Genomic DNA, 24,942 nt, shown 5'->3' on the forward strand with positions numbered 1-24,942 from the left:
ACAGACTGGTACCGGAATCTTTGTGAAGTTCCAAGCCCACACGGTTGAAGCTTCCCATGTATGCGGCAGCCTGGAATTTACCCTCCTGGCTGATTGTTTTTTCAAAAGAACAAGAGCATGGTACCAGACAGCAGACTTTTCCACTCCCTCCCCACCCCCGCCGCCCAACTACTGCCGCCCAGCAAAACGGACTTAAGTTGAATGTGTATACGCACACACAGAGGCAAGAACAGACCGCCTACACGTTGCTCCCGCTTAGAAACAGCCCCTAGGAAGGCCCCGCCCCACATCTTACCCCGCCCACTTGGAGTCTCCGCCCTGCCTCGCAGCTCGCTTCTCCTTCCCTCCTAGAGGCTCTCCCCTGTCACCACCACTTCAGTTAGAGGGTCGGACCAGTACGTTCAGCCAGAGTGGACTCTTCTCTCTCACACAGGAACGGGGGAATTAAGTGCAACCTAGTGACATTTCTAATATAATTATAATATGCCACAGAGCGTGTCACCAGAGCCTGACCCCGTCCCAAGCTCGTGGCCCCGCCTACAGACGGTACACGGAGGCCCCGCCCTTCACGTCATGGAACCTGCAGACTCTGCTGCCTGGAGGTCCCGCCCGGTTGGTCTTCTCCGCGTGAGGGGCGGGGCTGCGACTGCGCGCTCGCGCGCCGGGCGGCTTCCGCAGCGGCTGTTGGCCGTTAGCGCAGCTTGGGTGGTTGTCTTGGAGAAGCAAGATGGCGGCGACTACCGCCGCGGTGGTGGCTGAGGAGGACACGGAGCTGCGCGACCTGCTGGTGCAGACGCTGGAGAACAGCGGCGTGCTGAATCGTATCAAGGTGCGGCGGAGCGGCTACCAGGGAGGAAGGGCGCGGGACGCCGGCGCGGGGCAGTCACGCGGCCATGGCACCTGGGCCCGAGCTCGTGGGCCGGGTGTGGAGCACACAGGCCCGTGGCCTTCCCTCTCTCGCTGCACACTCCCTCGTGCCTGTCCCTGTACTTTCAGGTCGCAAAACTGACTTATAACTTGTGGCCTTTTTTTTTTTTTTTTTGAAGGCTGAACTCAGAGCGGCTGTGTTTTTAGCACTAGAAGAACAAGAAAAAGTAGAGGTAAGAGCCCCAGACCGTAACGCCGTACCTCTTAACGCCTGGTTTCTAATAAATGAAAAGCCATTCTGAAATAGTTCAGTGACTAACGTTACGGGGATGGTTCTGAATGGTTAAAAGTTAGTACACTCTGAAAGTAGTAAGGGTTGTACTGTGGAACCTTTTCCCAAATTCTGATTGGTTGGATAAAAATCTGACCATTACCTTAAAAACATCTCTGATCTTGTGCCCCGTACCCCCTCCCCACCACCACACACACCAAAAAAAACCTAGTAATCCCTGAATGTTTTGTAACTTGGCTTTTCTGCCTACCCTAGCTCCCAGCAACCATCCTGAGTATGTCCTGGAACTCCCTGTCAGTAAGAATCGCAGGATAATCAAAGTCTTCCTGTGCGACAGATCTCCCTCCATCCTTCTATGACCTGTATACCTACTTGCTCTTAACTTCCTCCTCCTCCTCATCCTTACTGCTAATTTTTGACTAGGCTGGGTCCCATTGTCTACGCCTTGGAATCTAGGCTAGGTTCTATTGTCTACACCTTGGAATCTAGGCTAGGTTCCATTGTCCACACCTTGGAATCCCATATTTCTTTGCTTTCTAGTCAAACTGTAATGATCATTTGATCCAGCTCACCTAGCCGTTACACCATCTGACAGTAACCCCTCTTTCATTTTTGGAAATGTTTTGACCTCGGGAAGCTTTTTCTATGTGTTTTCCTTTGCATACTCCTTGGTTTCTTTAACAGGATCTTGTTCCTGCGTACCACAGTCCATGTACTTATTCTGCAGCTTCCCTGTGGTAACTTTGTCTAGTGTCTGTACTACATAGTTCCCTTTCCCAGCTTCAGACCTGTTCGTTAGACTGAGTAACAGACTGATGTCCCCGAGTTTTCCAGACCTGCTTCACCCATACTCCATCGTCTCCTGGCAGGGTCTGCCTGCCCTTCTTGGCTTAGTTACAGCTTTTCGAGAGTGACACTTGCTACTCTCCACCTGTCATTGGTGCCCTCATCATATGTCTCAGGTCTTCATCTGTCCTGGGTTGGCCATTTGTAGTACATGCCTGATTCTGTCCTTCTGTTCTCTTTGACTAGTTCAGTTAATTCGGTGTCCTAGATTCTTCACACCATGTACTTCTGTGATTTTTCTCCCTCTTTAACTTGAGGTATAATTGTTTGTGTAAATGCACACCTTAAAGTCAGATTTGATAAGCTCCTATTTACGGAATGTGAGGAACACAATCAAGAAAGAAAATACAGGCCCAACCCTTTGAGTTTCCTTCCCCAGCATATCAGTTATTTTCAGAGCTATGCAAATGGGAACGTGTAAAATGCATTTAGGTCTGATAGTCAGCAGAATGCTGCAGTGTATCCTATTCTTCCACGTAGTCCTCATTTCAAGAATGGTAGATCGTTGCTCTAGTCACTGAGCGGATAGTCTTCATTTGCCTAGCCACCCTCCCTTTGATACCACATTGAGTTGTCCCTGCTTTTCCCTTGAGGATAATGCTGCTGTGAATGGTCATGTCCAAATCTTTGCTGGGACCTGATATTGATCTTGAGAAAATGCTTGAGGGTGGAAGGACTGGCTCACCTGCTGGAGATGTTAACTTAAAAACCAACAAACCTTCCAACTGTTTTCCAAGGTGCCCATGCATTTAGTATTTCCATTCACAAGATGTGAGGCTGATTAAGGACCCCATCATGTGTTACCTATGTTATCCTCACTGTCAACAGTTACCACATGTTCTATTTGCAAGAAGAATAGTTTACTACATTTATTCAGAGCTATGGCCATACAAGTCATCTCATACACTACTGAGTAGTTTGGAATTGCAAATGGTAGCGATCTAAGATTATAAATTTCAAATTGTATGTACTTGAAATATAAACAGTTAAAAGTAAATCTAATGACACACATGTTTTTAAATAAACCATTACAAAAGCAGTGTAATTATAACATGTTGAAGGGCTTGTGGTAGACAATTGTAGGGTGCCTGCCCATCATGTAAAAGGTCTTGAGTCTAATCTCCCCCAGTGTAAAAAAGTGTTTTAAAGGTTGAAATAAATGTCTTCATATACAGATTGGTTTCCTTAACTTGAAAAGTTACTAAATAGCACAAAGTAAGTCCTATGCTAAATAAATAGTTGTGAGATGGATCATAAAACCATGATTTTGTGAATATAAATGTATGTATTCTTTTTTTTTTTTTTCTTTTCTTTTTTTCGGAGCTGGGGACCAAACCCAGGGCCTTGCGCTAGTCAATCGCTCTACCACTGAACTAAATCCCCAACCCCAAATGTATGTATTCTTTATATCTTTGTCAAAATAAACGTGACTGTTTATACTTAGCTCCGCCTGCTCTCCATTCTGCAGGGCGTGCTCTCCGCTCTTCTTTTTCTCACCTACTGACAGTAAACTTGGGTTATGGGAACGAGAGGACTTTAATGCACACTTTTTAGTTATTTTAGGGTAAACATATAGCACATGTAAACACTTTATAAACATAAATATTTCTTTTTATTTTCAACAGAACAAAACTCCATTGGTCAATGAGAGCTTGAAAAAGTTTTTAAATACAAAAGATGGTAAGATAATTGTGTTTATCTTTGAGCTTTACAATTTTGTCAGTATTTGTGGGAAGAGTAGTCTCACTCTGACTCATGTTGACTCTAGTCCTCAGGGATCTTCCTGCCTGATGCTGACTTTACACAGGAGCAGACCACCATGCCTAGCTTTAAGCTGCCTTAGTAAGCATCTGGACAGTGGGGAGTTGTTGGCTAAAGCAGATGTAGGAGGATAGCAAGAAAACACTAGAATCCGTTTATCAAACACTACACAGCCTCAAAGCTGCAGATTGATGATCCAAATACAAAAGTAGAAACATGGGGATTTTCATACTTAAGTGAATTAGTCACAGGGGAAATATATGACTTTAAAACCTTCAAAACCTCTTTTTTTCCCATAGAATGCTTCGGTTCACAAGGAAAATTGGGAGTTCTTTGGGCTCTGTTCATCATGTCTTTTTCTTTTCCCTTGGTTTTTACAGGTCGTTTAGTGGCTAGTCTCGTCGCAGAATTTCTTCAGTTTTTTAATCTTGACTTCACCTTGGCTGTTTTCCATCCTGAAACGAGCACAGTAAGGAAAATGATTTTATACCTATCCTGTGATGTCTCTACAGAGTGAATACTAAGAGAAAAGTTAGAACAATCTGATGCTTCACATTAAGTTATTTTTTGTGTTTGCTAGATTATTTTTCTAAAAGCCATCTGACCTGCTTCATGTAACTTGAAGCTGCTGAGAAATAAATGTCACTGTAGAGTTGATCCTACTAAGACGTTAGACTTTGTACTGCAGCTGTCACAGTAGACATCTTAAAACTGCCATAAGTCCATTCACTACACACGGTCTCTTTAAATTTAAAGATGACTTTGAGTTTCCAAAATATTCCTTTTGGTACCTGGCTGTTCCTGCTTTATTCTCTGCCCCTAAATCTTACTTCTTTTCTAGATTCAAGGTCTTGAAGGTCGAGAGAACTTAGCCCGGGATTTAGGCATCATTGAAGCAGAAGGTACTGTGGGTGGACCCTTATTATTAGAAGTGATTAGACGCTGTCAACAGAAGGAAAAAGGACCTACCAGTGTGGAAGTAAGTATCCTGTGCTACTGTTCTCTCTATTTTATGTTAGTACGTGTCTACTTAAGTCATGGAGATGAGTATGTACTCAATGAATTGAGGCTTCCACAGAAAGAAGTCAATCCTTTGTTGTTGTTTTGTTCAGGCCACTCTAAGGTTTTATTTTGTTTTGTTGTTTAGGACAGAGTTTCTTTGTGTAGCCTTGGCTGTCCTGGAACTTGTTCTGTAGCTTGGACTGACCTCGAACTCAAAAGGTCTGCCTGCCTCTGCCTCCCGAGTGCTGGGATTCACCCAGCATTAGAAGCTGCTCCTTAAAACGAAGTGAGATGGACTGTGATGGTATGTAAAGAGTTTAATGAGAGTTAAACTATGCGGCTGTGCTTGTGTACCTGTTTTGGCTGTTGGTCCTCAGAGTTCAGGAGCCAGGCTGGAATAAATCATAACTCCTCAGGGATAAGCCGCTGCCTTGACCATGTATACTTCACCTCTTCATCGCCTCAGCTATAAAATGACAGAGAAAGAGCAGCACTCAGCATAGAGAGCATCCTCTGATGGGTGTTCTTGTTACTAGTTCATCGTGAAGGGCTGCCTTACACATATGGTTTTAGACATAAAGATTTTAAAAAAACTTTTTGTCATGTGTAAATGAGTGTTTTGCCTGCATGTGTGTATGCATCTTGTATGTATGTGGCCACAGAGTCCAGAAGAGGGTGTCAGGTCCTCCGGAACTAGAGTTAGAGTTGTAAACAGCCATGTGGGTGCTGGGATTCGAACCCAGGTTTTCTGCAAAAAGAGCCAGTACTCTTAACCACTAAGCCATCTCTCTAGCCATCTAAAGGATTTCAAACAAACTAAAAACAAACCCTGAACTTTTGACATTACTTATTTTTAAAATGTTTTTAAACTCCAACTTGTTTTCTTTTGTTTTTTTCTATATAGTTTTGCTATGTAGTCTAAGGTGGGCCTTGTATTCATGATCTTCCTGTGCCTCCTTAGTGTTTAGATTACAAGTGTGTGCTAGCAAGCCTTGTACAAATGCATACTTTCTTATTAGCAGTTACTTTCCTTGCCTGTCATTTCTTTTATGGAATCTTGCTCATAGGATTGATGATCTGACTTCTAGTTGCACACATTAGCTTTACCTAGACATACTGTTTTACATACTTAACTCCTTAGTGGCTGCTCCACTGTCTGGCTGGGTGTGCTTTCAGTCAGAGAAACATTTAGCTGAGAGAGGTGGGAGGATCATAAACTACTTGTTGATTCCATTTAAAGATCAGTCAGAATCTGAAAATCACGAAAGCTTGTCTGAATACTAATTGCGTTTAAGACATAGTAAATAGATTCTCTGGGTAATAATAAACAAACTAAAATTCTTAAAGCAGACCAGACAGATATTTATATCTTCAAAAGGAAATACTTTGCTGTCCAAATTGGAACACTATGAAATTGGGATGTATCTCTACTTTTTGCTACTTTTTTGTTTTGTTGAACTCGTTAGTGGGTGTTGGGTGGGAGCTATTGGGAGGCATCTGTACAAACAATACAAGTGAGCTCAGCGGGTCTGGGTCTTATTTGTTTTCATTTCCATAATTCACTGGTGTTTACTTTTTTACTTTGAAAGGAAGTCTGTCATAATGAATAAAAAAGATAGGTTTTTTTTAATCCTAAACTTAGATTAGAAAGGTTCCTATATGACGATCCACACATCAGACTCAGTTTTGTTGCTTTTTACCAAAACTGCATTTCAAAGTTTGTATTTTAATTATTAGTGTCTGTGTGTGTTCTGGAGACGACTTGTGGAAGTTGGTTCTCTTCTTCCACCATGTGGGTCCGAGGGAGCAAATTGGCAGGCCTAGCAGGAAGTGCCTTTACCCTCTGAGCCATCTAGACAGCCATCCCCTACACCTGCATTTTAAAGCTAACTTAAGAATTGGGTTGCTGGCTTTAGTCCCTGCTGTGGATTATTAAAGACACTGCACCTATTCTGAGTTTCCCAGTGATTGAGTTCCCTCCTTTTTGGCATCTTTGGCAATTACATCTTTGTCTCTCCTAGAAGCATCCATTCCTGCTGATGGCTTCTCAATCTCTTCACTCATGCTGAATGGTTTTTTTAAGATTCTGCTCTTATATTAGTTGTCTATTTAAAAATTGGAATGACTCCAACTTGAGATGGAAAGTGTACATTGTGTACAGCTGGGACCCGGCCTTTGTAATCCTAGGAGCAGAAGCAGTTCAGATTTTTGAGTTTTTATAATGTTTCCATAGAGTTTGCCATCCAAGCAAATCCAAGAAGCCATGATGGAAGGTGGACTAGGCAGCCACAGTGTAGATTGAGTGGCCAGTTCAAGGTGGCTAAGGGAAATACTTAGGTAATTCAAATCTGACAGTTAAGTGTGTGTATTCAAATTAGAGGAAAATCTAGAAAAGGGATTTATGAATAAATGTCAATATAATGCTCTTAAATGCTAAATTTCTATTGAACTATTATTGGCATAATCATGTTTTAGTTTCAGTGTGTTTCAGTTTAAATTTTTATTTTTTAGGGTGCACTGGATCTATCTGATGGACATCCTCCATCAAAGTCACCAGAAGGAAAAACAAGTGTAAACTCCACCCCAAGTAAGGTGAGTGTATGGCTGGACAGAGATGGGGGCACTAGGCAGACACCCAGGTACTCTGCTCCCTCTTCTTACCTGTTACCTATAAACTTCCTTTGTAACAAGCCTTCCTAAAGTGTCGTGAAGGTACTTTCCCCTTTTTGATTGCATAAGTGTTTTTTAAAAGTTGCTTCTTTTGTTTATTGGTAATAATTGAATTTTGTGTCTCAGCAGACACTGATACTTGGAAGTATTTTTGTATTGCACTAGTAAGAAGCTTTGCATAAACTTCTAGCTGGTGAGCATGAGGTTCCAGAATATAAAATGTTGTAGTTGAGTTTTGTAGACTTTTTAGCTGGGTGACCATATTTGGAATTATGGTAGTATTTACATATTTATGAACTATTTTTGACAAGATTTATAGAAAAGTGTACTATGGTTTGTGTGTGTGTGTGTGTGTGTGTGTATTTGTGTGGTGGGGGGGTGGAGAGAGGGGCAAGGGAGAGGGGGGGAGATGGGGGCAAGGAAGGGAGGGAGGGAGGGAGGGAGAGAGGGAGGAGAGAGAGGGAGAGAGAGAGAGAGAGAGAGAGAGAGAGAGAGAGAGACAGACCAGACCAGACCAGACCTGATTTTAGGAATACTACATGAAGGAGAAAAAAAAAATTTTGAACACTTAAATTTAAAATCAAGGATGTGGTTTTTGTTTTTATTTAAATTTTTCTTTTTTAATTTTAAGAATTATTTATTTTATGTATGTGAGGTCTGTCTTCAGAAACACCAGAAGAGGGCATCAGATCCCATCACAGATGGTTGTGAGCAATGGTGATGTGGTTGCTGGGAATTGAACTCAGGAACTCTGGAAGAACGATCAGTGCTCTTAACCTCTGAGCCGTCTCTCTAGCCCTAAGATGTATTTAATAATAGTGGATTTGAAGTGGTGGTCTCCCAAAGCTGATAGAGTACATCCTGACTGCTTCTAGTTGGTCCTGTGAAGTAATGGGTTTGGGTCATATCTTAGTCCACACAGGCTGCTGTCATAAAGTGGCAGAGACTGCATCGCATATGAACAGCAGACATTGACTTTTTACAGATTGAGGCACAGGCAGATTTGATGTCTGGTGTAGGCCCAGTTCTTTCTCTATAGCCTCATGTAGGGGAAGCAGAGCTCAATGAACTCTTCAATCCCATGTACAGGTGCTCCACGCTCTTGATTAATCATTCCCCAAAGGCCCTTCTTAATACTTTTCTTACTGTAGGGATTGGGATTTCAACATGATCAAGGTTTTTAGGAGGGTGGGTAGGCATAGCTGCACAGTTCATTGAAGTTGAGTATTGAACTCTGACTTTCCCATCAGAATAGGAAGATGGTGTGCAGGCCATCCCAGCACAAGGCTTCATGTGGGTTCAGGGGTGGGACATGCATTATATAGATAAAACTGGTGTCTTAAATCAGGTGGCCTTTGGAGCTTGTGAGTATACTGCCAAGTATTTAATTGCCAAGTGTCTTGGTACAGCACACTGGTGTTATTTATGGCTTGTTCTTTGGCAATTTGTTCCCTTTTTAAACTTTGAAAGTCAAAAAAATAATTTATTTGTAGCTAGAGGGGTTATTCTGTTGTGTGGCCTCTAAGATGGCCAGGCCTTTTCAGATAAGGAGTATTTAAAGATGTTTCTCTTTTAATGATTATGGAAAGCTGTAACCGTGATTGACAGAATAGGTCATGAGTACATTTTACAAAATTCTTTAAATACTGACATTGTCAATGCTTGAAGCGTTGACCTGCTTGGAAATCTACTTTTTAGTAAATTGTTCTTTATAAGAGTTACTGACACTTCATTTAAAGTATATCTTCAAGAAGAGAAACATAGTAAGATCTGTTATTACATGTTTTATTCTCTCTGTATATTTTTTAATATCTAAGAGTTATGATGATACTAAGTGTTTTAGGAAATATTGCTGTAAGTTCTTACAAAAGAACATTCTCATAGGCTAGTATAGAGGCCTGTGTCTCCTGGGGGGAGGGGTGCCACATTTCTGTCACCTTTCATTTCTTCTCTCAGTGTAGTCTCCTATGTTGTAAGCTGGGGTTAGAGTGGCCCTTTAAGAAACACCCAAGATCTTGTTAGCTGTCCAGGTCTGGGATCTGTTTAAAATACATCCTTGCTTTGTCACTTGCAGTACAATTCCGTTACATACCTGAAGAATTTGAGATTCTAGCTCTCCACTCCTCCTTGCCTCTCCATGATTCCTCACCAGCCTTGTGAGCCCACAGAGTGAAAGTGTAAGTGTGAGGAACACCAGAAAGTTGTAGCCTAGGATTGGATTCAGCCCAGCTGTTAGGAACCAGCTTCGTGTGCTCCTGGGGAAGGGCAAGTAAAGTGTGCCAAGCCCACAGCAAGCTGCCTAGGACTCTCTCCAGGCCACTGTGGTAGGAAGAGCAGTGTGAAAGAAGCCAGGCTGCCACTCAGAAGCGGTGGGGCGATAGCCAGTGCCTGTTGCTGACCAGAAACCTGCTGGGAACTGGTTAAAACGGGTGGACACTCCCAGAAGTTATGAAAGGAAGCTGTGGAGAGGAATATATTAATTAAATTGTCCAATTACAGAGTATTATCTAATAGGAATCTTTATTAGTTTGGTATGAGTTAGTTTATTTTTAAAAATTACATTTATGGTAAAATGTCATTTTATTCTCATGCTCAGATACCAAGGTATAAAGGACAAGGTAAGAAGAAGACAAGCGGTCAGAAGTCTGGTGACAAGGTAACATGCATGAGGGCAGAAGAGCAAAGCAGCCTGCGCTGAGACAGGGGGCCTCCTGCTGGCCTGGGCTCTCAGCTCTCCTCTTACACATGACTGCCATCCATTATCAGACCCAAGGCACAGGCCTGCCATCTGACTTACTTGAGAGGGTAGAGGAGGACTGCAAGGTGAAGGCCACGCTGGGCAGTTTAGTGAAATCCATCTTAAAACTACAAAGCAAATATGGAGGCTGTGGAGACTATCGAACGGTGTAGAGCACTAGATTAGCATGCACCGAGCTCAGTCCTCGGTAATAAGACGACAGGGTGCAGAAGAGTGTGGGAATGCGTACTGGCATACAACAAAAACAACGTTCAGGCTGTAATTCGAATAAGACACAGGGATTTAACTTTCAGTCTCTAGGATCCCTCAGTTCTCTGTGGAGTCTGATGTATAGACATTTTCCTAAGTTACAAACATCTGAAATAAAGGCTTTTATTAAAAAAAAACAAAAGCAAAACCTTAGATTTGCCTAGATTTGTCTTTAGTTGTAGTGCTTTTAAAGGCAAAAACTCTCTGCATTCACTGTTTATACATTATTCTATGAAAATATGTTCCATTGTCCTGTTGGAACATCAGCATAGTAAAAGTGGCTTTGTGTGAACTCACAATCTAACTGGAGAGGTGGGACAGCCTTGAGACTATGTAAGGACATTAACCTGTGGTTTGAGATTCATTGTATTGTTTTGAATTTTTAAGTTAGATGCATGTTTCATAGAATTGAGTTCTTATAACTTTACTAGTGTCTTAAGTCTTTAACTCTAAACCTTTTGAACGAATTAGTACATAAAACCAGTGTATACAAAGAGAATGGTTTTCCCTGTAATGTGACAGAGCTGTGGTGGGCCAGACTTGAATTCATGTGTTCTCTGACCTGAGGGGAATTGAGAACCTTTTGGGCCCATGTTTCATAGTGGAGACTGTAAGTCTAGCTCCTGGTGTTTTGAGTCCTTGGAAGTCCTTTTATCCTTTTCTTCTCTGGTCTTGTTTCTGAACTGCTTTTGTAGCCAGTATGAATCTCAGCATTGCCTCTTTCTAGCCTTTGTTAGCTAAGCCCTTTGCTCTTTCTTGAACCTTTCCCTTTTTTGCTTTGCCCTCTGCATGCAGTAACTTTTCAGTTTCCAGAACATTCTTAACGACATAATCAAGATACCTACTGGCATGTAGTGGTTGGGGTTATGCCCACCAGAATGCCAGTGGGAGCCACTGCTTTGGCAGGTGAGTGCCATTTCCAGTTGTCAGAACCTCATCCATGTGATGGACAGACACAGTGTGTGTGCTGTGTGTAGAGAATTCAGAGGAACTGAGCAAAAACAAGGAAGCCCAGGGTATTGTTTCTCATTGAGCTCTGGCACTCTGAGACAGCCTTGTGGGCAACTGTTGAGAGGCCCAGACTTGTGCTAATTGTGCAAGTACTCTTCTGAATTATTTATAGGCTATCTCAGTGTGGTCTTGTGTACCTGCAGTCCTAGCACTCTGCAGACAGAAGCAGATGATTGCTGCAAGTCTGAGGCCGGCCAGGCTTCAGTACTGAAATCTCAGTACTCAAGAAACCCAAAAGCAAATGTGTGGTGTCTATGTAAAGGATGATATAAGGATTTTTAAAAACAATTTCGGTAAGGTTTTTTGTTTTGTTGTTAAACAGTAGAATACATACATTCAGAACACAGAGTTAAAGTTAAATGGGAAGTAATTCTTTAATGAGTTGTATTTGTGAAGTTGAACATATACCATAATACACTTGTGGAGGTCAGAGAACAACTTGAGGGTGGGTTCTCTTCTTCCGTCAGATGGGCCTGAGGCTTGTGCAGGTGCTTTGCCCTGCTGAGACATCCCCCTGGCTGTGAAGGGCGAGATTTAGAGCTGTCTGCTCAGGTTTTCTTTTTTACCATTTTTTGTTTTTGTTTTTGTTTTATTTTTTTTAAATAATGTGTCAGTTGTCTGATAAATCAATATGAGAAATATGAGATATATGAGAAAGCCCCAGTCACCAAACTAGTTGGACAGCATAAGCTGGGCTCCATGCAGGCAGTGGGGGAGAAAACTCAGTTGGAGGGGAGGAGAGAAAATATGTTCAAAATGCCATTCATTATAGGAAATTCTCAAAGAATTAACAAAGAATGTTTCTTAAAATATAATAAATATAAAGAACTAGAACACCTAGGTGTAGTGGTGTATGCCTGTATACCAACACTGGGAAAGTAGAGGCAGGAGGATTGCTGCTTCAAAGCCATTCTGGGCTTATGTACTGAGTTCTAGGCCAGCCTGAACTATAGAGTGAGACCCTTTCTCAAGAACTCAACAGCAAAAACATCGTAGCAGACTTTCAGAACTCTGCTCATTTGGGTCTTTACCATTTAATTAGAAAAGCAAAACAAGATGGTATTTTTAATATTTACCCTCAGTGCATTCTTCCTCTCTTCCTACTTTACTTTGTGACAGCACTGTGGGGTCAGGTGGAACTTGAGGGCCTCAGGTGCCAAAGCACCTCTGCAGCTCTAGAATGAAGTCCTTTGTATCACACCATTAAATGTTGTCTGAGAAGGCATCCTTCTTCCGTTTCCACACTAATGTATAATGAGGCACATTTGCTTTAGTTCTTAGTAACATGATGTAGGTCATTACTCCTTCCCAGATAAATTCAGGCCTATGTTGATTTTGGACATTGGTAACAAGCATGCTGTGTGTCTCTCAGGCTAGGTTTGTTTGTCTCTGGCTGTCTATACTGAGTGTGAGCTTTTTCTTATTCATTCCTCACCATGAAGCTGGGTGAGTGGGAGGTAGGTAGTGGGAAGCACTTACCTAGCCCTGGACTCCCTATCCCTTGAGCCTCTGGACTTTACCTCTTGGCATTATCCTCAGATGATTCAGAGCTGTAAAGGGCAAGAGGGCTGAGGGGACAAGGATGAGGTATCTGGCAGGGGCCATTCTGTCTTGGGCTTGCTACTTAAGGCTGTGATTCTGCTGAGTGTGTGTATGATTTAGATGACTGACTGCTGGTAGGAAGCGAGTTTCTCTAGAAACACTGAGAGGTTTAAAGATTTATCATGGCTTCTAGAATTCTGCAGTATTAAGGTGAACAAATGAAACTTTGTTAAGTATAGTACTCAATATAATTGTAATAATATTCTTTCAATACTTTGTTAGTAAATATTAGAAATAGTAAGAATAAACTTCATAAGCCATCAATCTAAAACTGCTTTTGTCAGAGTGGAGGAGGAGGCAGTGTTAGAACCCTGTGTGAGGAAAAGAAATAGAGCAGGTAGATGCTTGTAAAACTGAAATATATCATAGTTTACCATATAGTTTAATCTTGAGTTCCATCAAAGGGAACGGTTGATGCAGTACTGTTTAATAAGTCCTTACATTTGTATTAAATGACAAAGGCTAAGTGTTGTATTATAAACAGCTGGGACTTTCTTCAGCTTTTGTACCGGAATAGAATCTGGATCTGGAGAAATAGGGCCTGTTATTTCCTTGTCTGAAAGCATAGCAGAAAGAAAGGTGTCGGTCTTAGCTTAGCTTCTGTAGTGTGAGGCAAGCCTGGATGGTGGTCTTTCCCTTACAAGTGGACCACTCTGGTTGTGTCTGCCTCCAAGCTCACATGTCTGCTTCTGCTGACTAGCTCCCTACTGGGTTAAGAAACTTTGTTTTCACATTCATTAATGGAACTGCAATAGTAGAATAAAATCAATAATCCTGTTTTTTTAAAAGTGAATCTGCCATACTATAATGTCCTTCTCTACGAAACCCGGCTTCCTTGCATCACTAGTACAAATGTCACTGACACCAGACAGGTGGTGTCCATGACAAGCATGCATCAGCAGGCTCTTCAGTCTTCTGTGGTCTGTGTGGGCTTGAGCTGATGATGTGAACTCTAGGAGGAGGAGAGCATGTCCTGGAGACACTGACTTATGAGGATGCTTTGTGTCTGTCTCACTCTGCCTCCTCCCTCATAACTTTCTCTGCCAAGTTTTGAAGAAGAGAGTCACCATCAAAGCTTCTGTGAATGTGTTTAAATATCCTAAGACTTGAGGGCATGTAGTTGCAGTGGCTTTGAAAAAGTCAATTTTTAAAACATTTTCAAATAAAAAATTGAAACTGATATGAATTTAATTTAGATATATAAAAACATATAATAATTTTGTTTTTCACAATACCAGGAAACTTGAAAAAAAATTGGAAGGGAATTTTCAAAGTACTTCCTTAAAAGGATAACTTGGATAATTTTTTTCCAGGCATCTCTGTGATTATTAGTTTATTATTAATAACCCACAGACTATACAGCTCCATCTAAGTCCCTAAAACTAATGTAGTATATGCCTTGCTTCTGGCAACCCCCACCCCAAAACCTCGAGTCTAAAAATGTAAGTGTGCATCTTAAGATGCACTGTGCTGTCTGCATGTGGAAACACAGCATCGCCTGTGTAGTGCCCTGTGTGTTTATCTACTCCACATCTTTGCTGCCCAGCTTCTTGCCTTGCTGCTGATCAGCTCTGACCCAGCCTGTGTGTGTAATTTAATGTACACATACTGACCTAAATTTAAGTCTGGAGGAAATTCGTGTCTTAAACACACTGTCTAAAATCACAGAGTTAATAAGCCAGAACAGGTGTTTTTTAGGTTTCTTATTTCATGTGTTTTTTCTGGAGCATCACAGGGCTCTATTACAGTGTTATACTCTGGATGTAGGGGCAAACTCCTGTAATCCCAGCCCTTGGAACCTAAGAGGCAAGGAGATGGAGTTCAAGGTCATCCTTAGCTGTACAGCAAATTCATGAGCACCTGTGCCACATGAGACCTTGCCTCAAAAAGGGAGGAAATGGGGGAGCTAATCTGTTGTTCATTTTACCACGTAACTACCCTGGGGGTCTTAACAAGTTACATAAATGCCTTTGTGTTCTGTTTTAGAATCCGTACAGATAAATATATCCTACATGTATAACCTAAAGATTGATTGAGGCGCAGCACTCATAATTTTCCATAATTGTTTTTTTTAAATATTTATTTATTTAATGTATATTACAGATGGTTGTGAGCCACCATGTGGTTGCTGGGATTTGAACTCAGGACCTCTGGAAGGGTAGTCAGTGCTCTTAACCACTGAGCCATCTCTCCAGCCCAATCTCTTGTTAGCCACTGCTGTTACTACTGGCATTGTTTGTTGTAATTGTTGTTATTAATATAGATTGAAGTGTTTGGCGACTAAAAGAGGTATGGCCAGGTGTAGACTAAAACTACGCTGTGGTTCTCAGAGTAAACCAAACACTGTAATAGTTCATGCTGACCTGACTACATCAGTGGGGCAGGAAAGAAGTGCTTCTCCATAGGAACTCTTAACCTTGGTTAAGCTACAAAAAGGATTTATGTGCCTGCTTGTGTACATTTCATGGGGTGCAGGTCGGTACATAGCCCAGCAAGCCTGAATTAAGGTAATTGCTGTAGCCTGGGTCTGCTTGTTATACATAGGAGCATTCAAAGGCTTTTATTTGGTGCTGGGTAGAATACTGCTCTCTTCTCTGATGAATAATGCAACTTTATTTTGTGACGTAGTCTTCTTTTTATTTTTATTTTATTTTTTTTTTTTGGTTCTTTTTTTTCCGGAGCTTGGGACCGAACCCAGGGCCTTGCGCTTCCTAGGCAAGCGCTCTAACCACTGAGCTAAATCCCCAACCCCGTGACGTAGTCTTCTTAACTTTAATGCTTTCTCCTGGTTGCAAGCTGAAAGTGTGTTAAGATATTTTATGCAACAGTGACACACATATGGGATGAAAAGGGAAACCTGTTAGGATTGAGAGTTGCTATGTGAATTAGGCATAGTAAAGGCCTTTTCATGTAGAAAGGAAGGGAAGAAATAGTGTGACCATATTTCTTTAACATTTTGTCATTTGAAACATGCCCATGTCAGGAAGCCTCAGATGAAGTGGGAAACCTTAGGATTACACTGCAGTTTCTGTTGTTAAAAGCTAGACACACGCGCTTACATACATGCAGCACACACGCCCATGCCCCTGTGTTGACTACTGTTTAAACTGTTTTAGAAGCTTTATCACCAAGAAGAGCTCTCTCTCCCTCTTTCAGAAGACCAGCAGCGAGACCAGTCAGAGTGAGCCAAGTGTCTCCTTGTCAGAGTCCAAGAGTAAAAGCAGCCTGCACTCACTGGTCCATGAAACAAGAATTGCATCTTTCTTAAGCAACAGTACTGTAGATGCCAAAGACAAAAATGCTCTTTGTCCAGATGAAGACGATGTGGAAGGAGATTCTTTCTTTGATGATCCCATTCCTAAACCAGAAAAAACCTATGGTTGGTGAGTAGGCGCTCCTTCAGATTATATGACTCATGATTTAAAAACAAAATTTCACTTTATATTTTAAAACTGATAATCTGCTAGTAACTTTATAATTATTAGACCCACAAATCTGCTGTTCTGTTTATAAAGCCTGCATCAGAACCCTTCTATATAACAGGAGCTGTTTCAGGTTTCAGTTTGTTTCAGGGTGCAGCAATGAATTCTGACTCTTGCCTGGGAGTTTACCCTCAGAGGCAGTGAGGTAGTCAGCAAGACTCGTCTTCAGCAGAGATGCTGCATGGTGGGCAGTATCGGGATGCCGGGGACTCATCAGTTTCAGTAGCTGACCAAAGAGGGCTGTAGTCGGGGCCCTCTTGGCTTAGGTTCATCAGGAGGAAGAAGGACAGTGTGGTCACAGAGGAGAGGGTTATGTGAGTTGGAGGTAAATCACAAGAGTGTGACTTCTGGCTAAGATTGGAAACACTGAAGTCTTGACCCAGCCCACACAGATCCTCGCTGCTGAGCCAAGTCCATGCAAGGGTTTCCAGATAGCAGGCTGTCTGGATTCTTCAGGAGCAAAATGATGGAAAATAGGTGGTTTAGGGATGTTTTAAGGTCAATTGTAAAAGGATTTGCAGATAAGTACAAGAGAACCAGGTGATAAACAGGGTGGCTCTCGAGGATCTACACTTGAATACTCAGAAGGTTAAAACCCATAAACAGAAGTGGAAAAAATGGGAGAAGCTGGGTTAGATGGCACAGATGAGTGGCCTGAGAGTCCTGAGTATGACATGTTAGGATCTAGATGTTGGTGGGCAGGATGTACACTGGAGAGAGCAAGGGAGTCATTGGTACACAGAATACTGAAGCCACAGATTGGGAGATCACAAGAGTGGGCCAAGCACACTGGAGGTCAGAGAGATGAGCAGGCAGCATAAAGGAGACTGAGGAACCATGGCAGGAAGTGCAGGAGGCAACAGCTGCAGTGACATCTGAAAGTCACACCCACATGGAGGTTAGTGATGACTTTGACTGTCAGTTTTGTTGGACTGGAAATAGGACAGATAAAAGGGTTACAGTTGACCAGGAAGGAATGCAGGGAAAGGATTAAAATAAGACTTCCTAGTGAGTTATAAAAGGGTACAGAAAATAGAGGTGTGGGGACTTAGATGGAATATGAGTCCTGGTGCATGTGTGCATGTGGTTGTATTTGGGTACAAACACTCGTGTAAGAAAACGATACCTGGGGTTTAGTATAAGGGAGCAAAGAATTGCTGGAGTGCTTTTTGGTACTGGACTCCAGGAAGGAGTTGCCAGCAGGATGAAGAGCGTGTACAGTGTGGGCCTGGATCGCAGTACCTGGGGAATTAGGAGTGAGCTGAAGGGAAAGCGCAGACTAACACCCTCACCATCAGAGGCTCTGCCGTTCCTGACAGTGTGTACATGTGAGTTTGTTGACTCCTGTACTGTCTTGTTTCTGGAAAGTGGGGGAGGGCTTCCGAAGTGCAGACTTTAGAGAGTTCACAGACAGCCATAAATTCAGGGAGCTGGAGCTTCACTGACAAACTTAGCACACGAATCAGGGGTCCGTAACCACAGCGTGCTCTCAGTCTGCATTGCTCTGCAGGTTTGCTTTATGATTTACAACCTGTAAATTCTTTTCATTTCCAGCCATTGTACGCATATAAAACTTCTTTAAATTGCTTTTTTATGTTTACAGAATAAAAGACTATAGTGACAAGGTTTGAAATTGTGATTTACCTGTCAATTGCTTCCTGTTAGGAGAAGTGAACCTAGGAAGCAAGTGGGAGGTCTGGCTTCACTGTCTGACAAGCCCCACTTAAGGAGTGGTCTCAGCTCCCTGGCAGGAGCCCCCTCACTAACAGATGCTGAGAGTAAGTACTTGAATACTCTAGGTTTTGTTTTCTCCAGACAACCGTGGCGGTCATTGCTGTGCTGTGGTAAAATACCATGACCAAAAAGAAGCTGAGGAAGAAGGCGCCATTATTTCAGCTGACAATCATAGTTCCTCATGAAGAGAAGTGAGGGCAGGAACTGAAGCAGAGGCCATGGAGGAACAATGCTTACTGCTTTGCTCCCCATGGCTTACTCAGCTTCCTTTTTGATAGAACTAGCTAGGCCCACCTGTCCAGGGGCACTGCTCACTGCTCAGGGAAGCTGGGCCCTGCTACATCATTAGTCAAGATGTCCCCCAGACTAACTTTACAGGTCAGTCTGATGGAAGCAGTTCCTTAGTTGATTATTTAGTCTTCCTAGATGACTAGCTTATGTCAGGTTGACAGAAAACAAAAAAACTAGCTAATCACATGTGATAGGATTACTGTGGGTTTTTTTTTTTTTTGGTTTTTTTTTTTAGGTTTATTTATTTTATGTGTACACTGTAGCTGTCTTCAGACACACCAGAATAGGGTGTCAGATCCCATTACAGATGGTTGTGAGCCACCATGTGGTTGCTGGGAATTGAACTCAGGACCTCTGGAAGAGCAGTCAGTGCTCTTAACCTCTGAGCCATCTCTCCAGCCCGGGTTTTTTTTTGTTTTGTTTTTTTTTTTTATACACAATCCTAATTTTAATCAGTTGGACAATATTTTGTTATTTTCCCAGGCTAGCCTTGAACTCGTGATCCTCCTGCCTCTGCCTCCTTCAGCAAATCCTACCGGTGTACACCACCACAACCAGCTGTTATTTTCATTTCTTAATGTAGTCAGTAGATATCATTTTGTATTCTTTGGTATGCTAATTAAGATATTTGTTAACAAGCTGCCTTTTTAACTGGTTTAGACTATTGATAGATGTGTGTGTGTGTGTGTGTGTGTGTGTCTGTGTGTCTGTGTCTGTGTTTCAGCTTACAGCTTGACTTAAACTTTTTCAATTTTTACAGATGTGATACACATTCGATACTCTAAAATTTAGTCTTGATTTTTCTCTGGCTACAATGTGCATGTCCTTCCATGTTTTATCAACGTGTTAGTTAGCCACATGATCACTAGGGAAGGCAAATAGTGCCCTGCAGAGTGCTGATTGGTTTGTACTATTGGCCACTTAGGATGAGTATTATAGGCTGTCCCATTCCAAGCATGTTTCATGGACCTTTAAAATAACCTGATCTTTAAAGGAAGTTCTGGCATAGAGTGATTATCCCAGGACTCACTCTGCCCTCAGGAGCCTACATCCGGGTGCTATGAGAACGGGATCCAGGGGAGAGATTGCTGGCACCATGTAGGATAGCCAGCCTCTTGCACTATGCCATCCTATCATCCCATCCCTACCCCTGGGACAACACTGCTAAGTCTTTAAGAAAGCAGGTGTGGACTTCACCCCATCACAGTCAGTTCAGTTGTTTAATCAGCAGGTTAGCCGAAGTAGATCCACTTGGACTTCACAGGATTGGGTTTCATGTATTTTTATTTTGATGGTTATGTTCTAATAAAGAATAGTAAAATCTGATTTCTCTCCCGACATGAATCCTTTACCTTTTTTACCAATGATAAATACCCAGGGAATGATAGTATATGATTCCAGCCTCTGTTGATTATAATTTATGACTTCTAGGTTTTTCTGTATGCTTAGGGGTATAGATGTCCCATCCAAAAGAGAAGTTGCTGTGGCTTAGAGAATGTTGTTCTGAGTTCCTTTCATGCAAGTATTTTTTGCTGTGCACAGGTAAACGAGGAAGCACGGTCTTGAAGGATCTGAAATTGGTTGGTGAAAAAATTGGATCACTTGGGCTAGGTAAGTGGATTTCAGTCTTAGCATGGTTGTTGAGACCGTCCTTCAGAGTAAAGTCTATAGAGAGAGCCTTCCTGCTGCTGTTTGGCAGATATTGAGGAGCTATCATGTGTCGAGCTCAGCCCTGCTTGAGGAGATGACTACAGCAACAAGCTGGACAGACCTTTGTTTCGTGGTGTTCAGATGATAGTCAGGGAATGCCCTTGGCCTGGGCTTTCAGGGAAGACCTCCAGAAGAGGCTGATCTCGTCAGACTGTAGAACAGAAGGGTTTGGTTAAGAATGGGTTAAGTTGGTGCAGGGACAGGGCTGTCTCTGGGGGCTGTGAATACAAGATCCAGACCACAGGGAGTCAGTCTAGTGCAAGGCTCATACTTGTGAGAGGACAACTGTGGACTGCTGTGTTATTTGGAACAGGTATAAGTAAATGGAATTCTGTGAGAGTTAGAGGGCCAGTGTGCACAGAACTGAGTTGTGGGCACATTGTAGACTGGTGTAACACAGAGACCTCAAGAGACCCTTACTCTCTCACTGACCTGAAGGAAATGGTATAGCCAGGGCACTTAGCCATCTCCTGTCCTCTGTAGATTGATATAATGCTAAGTTGCTCTGTTGTGAGAGCACTGGACTCTAACGGGGTTAGAGCACTGCTTCTCAGGCAGGTTGGGGAGAAAGTACCACAAACTTGGGCAGTTTGTGAACTTAGGCATGTTGTGGGGCAATGCAGAGTTATCTCTCCTGTTTCTGGACAACCACTCTGTGGTTGAATAGTAGGTGAAAGATGGAGAGGTTTATGTAAAGATTCCAGCTATAGCCCAGACTTAGGGTAAACTGTACCTTTGTTTCTCCTCTGTTAAGTGGAACCAATAACATGCACCTCAGTTTAAAGACTACACAGGATGTTACCATGTCTACATGCACAACAGAACAGAGCCTGGCTCAGGGCCTTACATGCTGCTTTCCTTTGTCTTCCATTTGCAGGGTAGATGTTCTCTGAGCTGTCTTGACTCTTGTTCCTTACAGTGCCCTGGAGGCCTCCTGGGTAACTGCTGAGTGGCTGGCTGCCTGGCTGGCTTGGCTCTGTGGCCTGATCTCCTTCCTCTCCATTAGGTGTGATGGAGGAAAGCTCTTTATCCTAGCACCTCAGTGCATTTTTGCCCCTTTCTTTGACGTGACACCTCAGGTACTGCTCTGTCCCCTCATTCTGACATCATGTTTCACCTTGTGATGGTTCACCTGGTGCCAGGCCTTGGACTCCCCCTTTTCATCATTCTTGTTTTTTTTATCAAAGTGTAGTTCCCTGCTCTGCTGAAGACAGCTCTGAGTGTAGGCTGTTGGAGCGAATAAAGTGGCAGGTCACTTCCCCCTCTGCTGGCGTTGGCGCACACCTTGAGTTGAGATTGGCTGTTGTACCAATGTTGAGTGGCAGCATAGTAGGGCGTCATCAGACCCTATAGAAATAAGTAGTAGTTGTTTAGTGGCTGTCATTTGACCTCAGTTTCTGTTGTACTGTGCATGGCAAGGTTGTGCTCTTGGTGAGGAATATAGAGCTGTGGTGCTGGGTTCATGCAGGATAATGTCAGAGTGCAGCTCCCACCCTAGGAAAAAACTGCTTTTGTTATTCAGAGAAACAGCCTGTTTTGTTCTACAGACAGTGTGAGCTTCTCAGTGAGTGTAAGCTTCTAGAGTCTTGACTAAATTACTTAGAACCTTCAGGATTTCTCATGGGTTCTCCTTGGACATGATTTAAATATTGTTTCATGGGAATTGGATTTCACAGGAACAGTTTTAAAATAAAGCTTTTCAACCCAATCTATTTTACGTTAACAGATTAAAAGTAGGCAAATGGGGGTTGGGGATTTAGCTCAGTGGTAGAGCGCTTGCCTAGGAAGTGCAAGGCCCTGGGTTCGATCCCCAGCTCCGAAAAAAAGTAGGCAAATGAGCTGGGCTTGTGGCACACACCTTTGATATTAGCATTTGGGAGGCAGAGACAGAGACCTCTACCTAGACCTCTAAATAAGGCCAGCCAGGCTACATAATGAGACCAAGTTAGGTAGATGACCCCTTCTACAGATTAAAGTCTAGCACAGTGAGTACTGTTGGGATGGGACAGTGACTACCTGAAGTTTTCTAAGACTGTCAAGCTTGTTTGTACCAAAATATTAAAGCAAAAAATACATTAGCAAAAGTCACTGTTCATTTTACATTGTCTACGTTAAGACATGCTATACATTACATAAGTATATGTGATTTATAGTAAAGGTAAAAAGAAACACAACTTTACAGATGGCGTGTTTATAAACACACTTTCCTGTTTACAGCAAGAGTAGTCAACCACAACAAATCTCATAGAGTAGTAGGTCAGCTCAGCAAGCCCTGGGAATCCTCTGCAGCACATATCTTGTGGTATTTATTATTTTGGTTTTGTTTTAATACTTATTTATGGGCTGCTTAAACCGTGCTTAAAAGCACTGGCTGCTCTTTCAGAGGACCTGGGTTCAATTTCCAGCATTTACGTGGCAACTCACAACTGTCCATATCATAACTAATTCCAGGGGATCTGAGACCTTCCAAGGGCAGCAGCCAAACAGCCTGACACACCTGCAGGCAAAACACCCACACACATAAAATAAAGATTAATTTTTATTTTATTTTTTTTTATTTATTCATTTATTATTATATAAGTCCACTGTAGCTATCTTCAGACACACCAGAAGAGGGCATCAGATCCCATTACAGATGGTTGTGAGCCACCATGTGGTTGCTGGGAATTGAACTCAGGACCTCTGGAAGAGCAGTCGGCACTCTTAACCGCTGAGCCATCTCTCCAGCCCCCAAGATTAATTTTTAAAAGTTATACAAAATGTTTGTTTAGAAATATAAAAAACACTCTTAGCTCATAGGCTAATACTGGTCAGACGTAAGAATGAATGCAAAGGAAACAAGTGATAGGCAGGTGTCAGGGATAAAGACTGGGACAGAGCTCATGTACACAGAATAAAGAAAGTCACAGTCACTGGCTGTGAGCAGCATGTACCAGGCACATTTAATATGTGCTTTGTTAAATGTACTCATAACTTCAGAAACATGTAATAACCAGGAAAGCAGAGAGCCTCGTGTGTGGTAGCACACTAGTCATTAAATATCTTGAGTTTGAATTAACTACAAATGCCAGAAGGTAGAGAATTCACTTGGTTTAACTCAGATCCGCCCTGCTCTCCTGACTTGGTTTCCTCTATTGTATTGTGTTAATTCTTGGAGACAGCAGTCGGTCCTTAGAGGCTCCAGTATATTATCAGCTGTCACTCTTGTTTGTATAATGACACTTGTAGACTGGCCAAGGCTGGGGTTTGTTACCAGAACATTTTCCCTCCTCTCTTCCCATGAGGACCAGACACTGCCTGTGTTCTCTCAATCCCTTGCAGCCCCTTAACTTTTGTGTCTGGAGATAGAGACAACCTCCTTATTCCAGAGAAGAGCAACCCAGAAACTTGTCCCTGCTGTTAGTTCTCTTCAGGGACTCCAGTAAAGAGTCTCTGCTCCTCACCCCATGCCATGCCTTTCTCAGCTGGCACTGGAGCTCTCATCCCAGTCATCTCCAGCTTTGCCACCTACCCAGCTTTCTAACTGTCATTCTTGCCTCTCCTACACATGGTTCTCCTTGTGAAAAAAGACATCAGGTCATTCTTCTATGCTGCCAGCCCATCATGCTCCACAGTGGTTGTCTCAGCCGCAGTCTTCATTGTGTCAGGCTTTGCTTCTCTTCAGGAACACATTCTCCTGAAACTTGTCCCTCTCTGCCTTAGATTTCAGCTTAAGCTGCCTCAGTTCTTTCACCCTCCATGCTACCTTTTGCTTTGTTGTACAGTGGAGCCTCTCTCTGTGTTAACTGCTGTGCTGTGAGAGACCTCTGTCACTCCAGAGTGACAACTCCAGAATAGTCAACTACTGTAAGAGAGTGCTCTGCCCCCTCTAGGTCTTGAATTCTCCTCAGGTCTGGCCCCATGTTTTGGAGGACCCAGAACAGTATAGGCGGCAGCTCTGAGCAGTTCACTCTCCAGCCAGGGTTTGCCTGCCCTGCAGCCTCCTCTTGTCCCTCAGATACTTCCTGTGCACTTCCTAGCAGCCATTCTTTTCCATTGGGAGTGGTTGTCTTGTTTCTCCAGCATCTTTCCTTGACTGCTCTAAAAGGCATCGCAGTAACAGCCAATTTGCAGTTGTCACTGAGAGCTATAGGTTAGCGCCTCAGATTGAAGAAGCTTATGGTCCTTCTGCATTGATGGCAGCTCCTCTTCGTCTGGTGACTGCATTTGGAACCTCTTGTGCTCCAAACCCTATGAATTCAGAACTTTGTGGTTCGGGCCTGGTTGTGCTCAGACACAACCATGAAAGAACGCCAAGTGCCCTTTTGGGTGATAGGCCCACATGTGCCATTGCCTCTTCACGACTTCTGATTGCTTTTAGAATTTTCGATGAACTGTTGAGTTGAAGGTCATGGCAGTTGGAAACACTGTGGCTAGAGAAGTTGATGGTACCTTGCTGTTGTGTCTTTTTCTGTTTTTGTGATGATGAGGCTAGAGCCCAGGTCCAAAAACATGCCTGGAAAATGTTCTGCTATTGAGCTCCACCCTGAGCTTTGCTTCATTAGGTCCCGGGGCAGACAGCATCATGGTGAGCTCCTTGATTGAAACTAGAACACAGACAGGGTATTCACTACTTAGGATATGATGCAATGACTTGAACATTTTTTATTATTTGCCTTCATTTTATG

General features: G+C 42.7%; 1 protein-coding gene across 3 annotated transcripts in view; it reads left to right on the top strand.

Moving 5' to 3' along the window:
* The first annotated feature begins 650 nt into the window (after window positions 1-650).
* The window catches only part of Cep43 (centrosomal protein 43), a 29,768-nt gene continuing 5,476 nt past the window's right edge, over window positions 651-24,942 (top strand). The window contains exons 1-10 of one of the 3 annotated variants that reach the window (XM_032894684.1): window positions 651-829; window positions 1,047-1,100; window positions 3,631-3,685; window positions 4,147-4,235; window positions 4,608-4,745; window positions 7,280-7,360; window positions 10,035-10,094; window positions 16,215-16,441; window positions 18,206-18,318; window positions 20,108-20,176. In XM_032894684.1, the coding sequence (XP_032750575.1) occupies window positions 728-829; window positions 1,047-1,100; window positions 3,631-3,685; window positions 4,147-4,235; window positions 4,608-4,745; window positions 7,280-7,360; window positions 10,035-10,094; window positions 16,215-16,441; window positions 18,206-18,318; window positions 20,108-20,176 (988 nt within the window). In that variant the 5' untranslated portion in view covers window positions 651-727. Of the gene's footprint in view, window positions 830-1,046; window positions 1,101-3,630; window positions 3,686-4,146; window positions 4,236-4,607; window positions 4,746-7,279; window positions 7,361-10,034; window positions 10,095-16,214; window positions 16,442-18,205; window positions 18,319-20,107; window positions 21,226-24,942 lie in introns of those variants that run through there. The other 2 variants (XM_032894685.1, XM_032894683.1) reach the window with 2 other exon arrangements.

Source organism: Rattus rattus, chromosome 2 (assembly GCF_011064425.1).
Source record: "Rattus rattus isolate New Zealand chromosome 2, Rrattus_CSIRO_v1, whole genome shotgun sequence".
Classification (NCBI taxonomy): domain Eukaryota; kingdom Metazoa; phylum Chordata; class Mammalia; order Rodentia; family Muridae; genus Rattus; species Rattus rattus.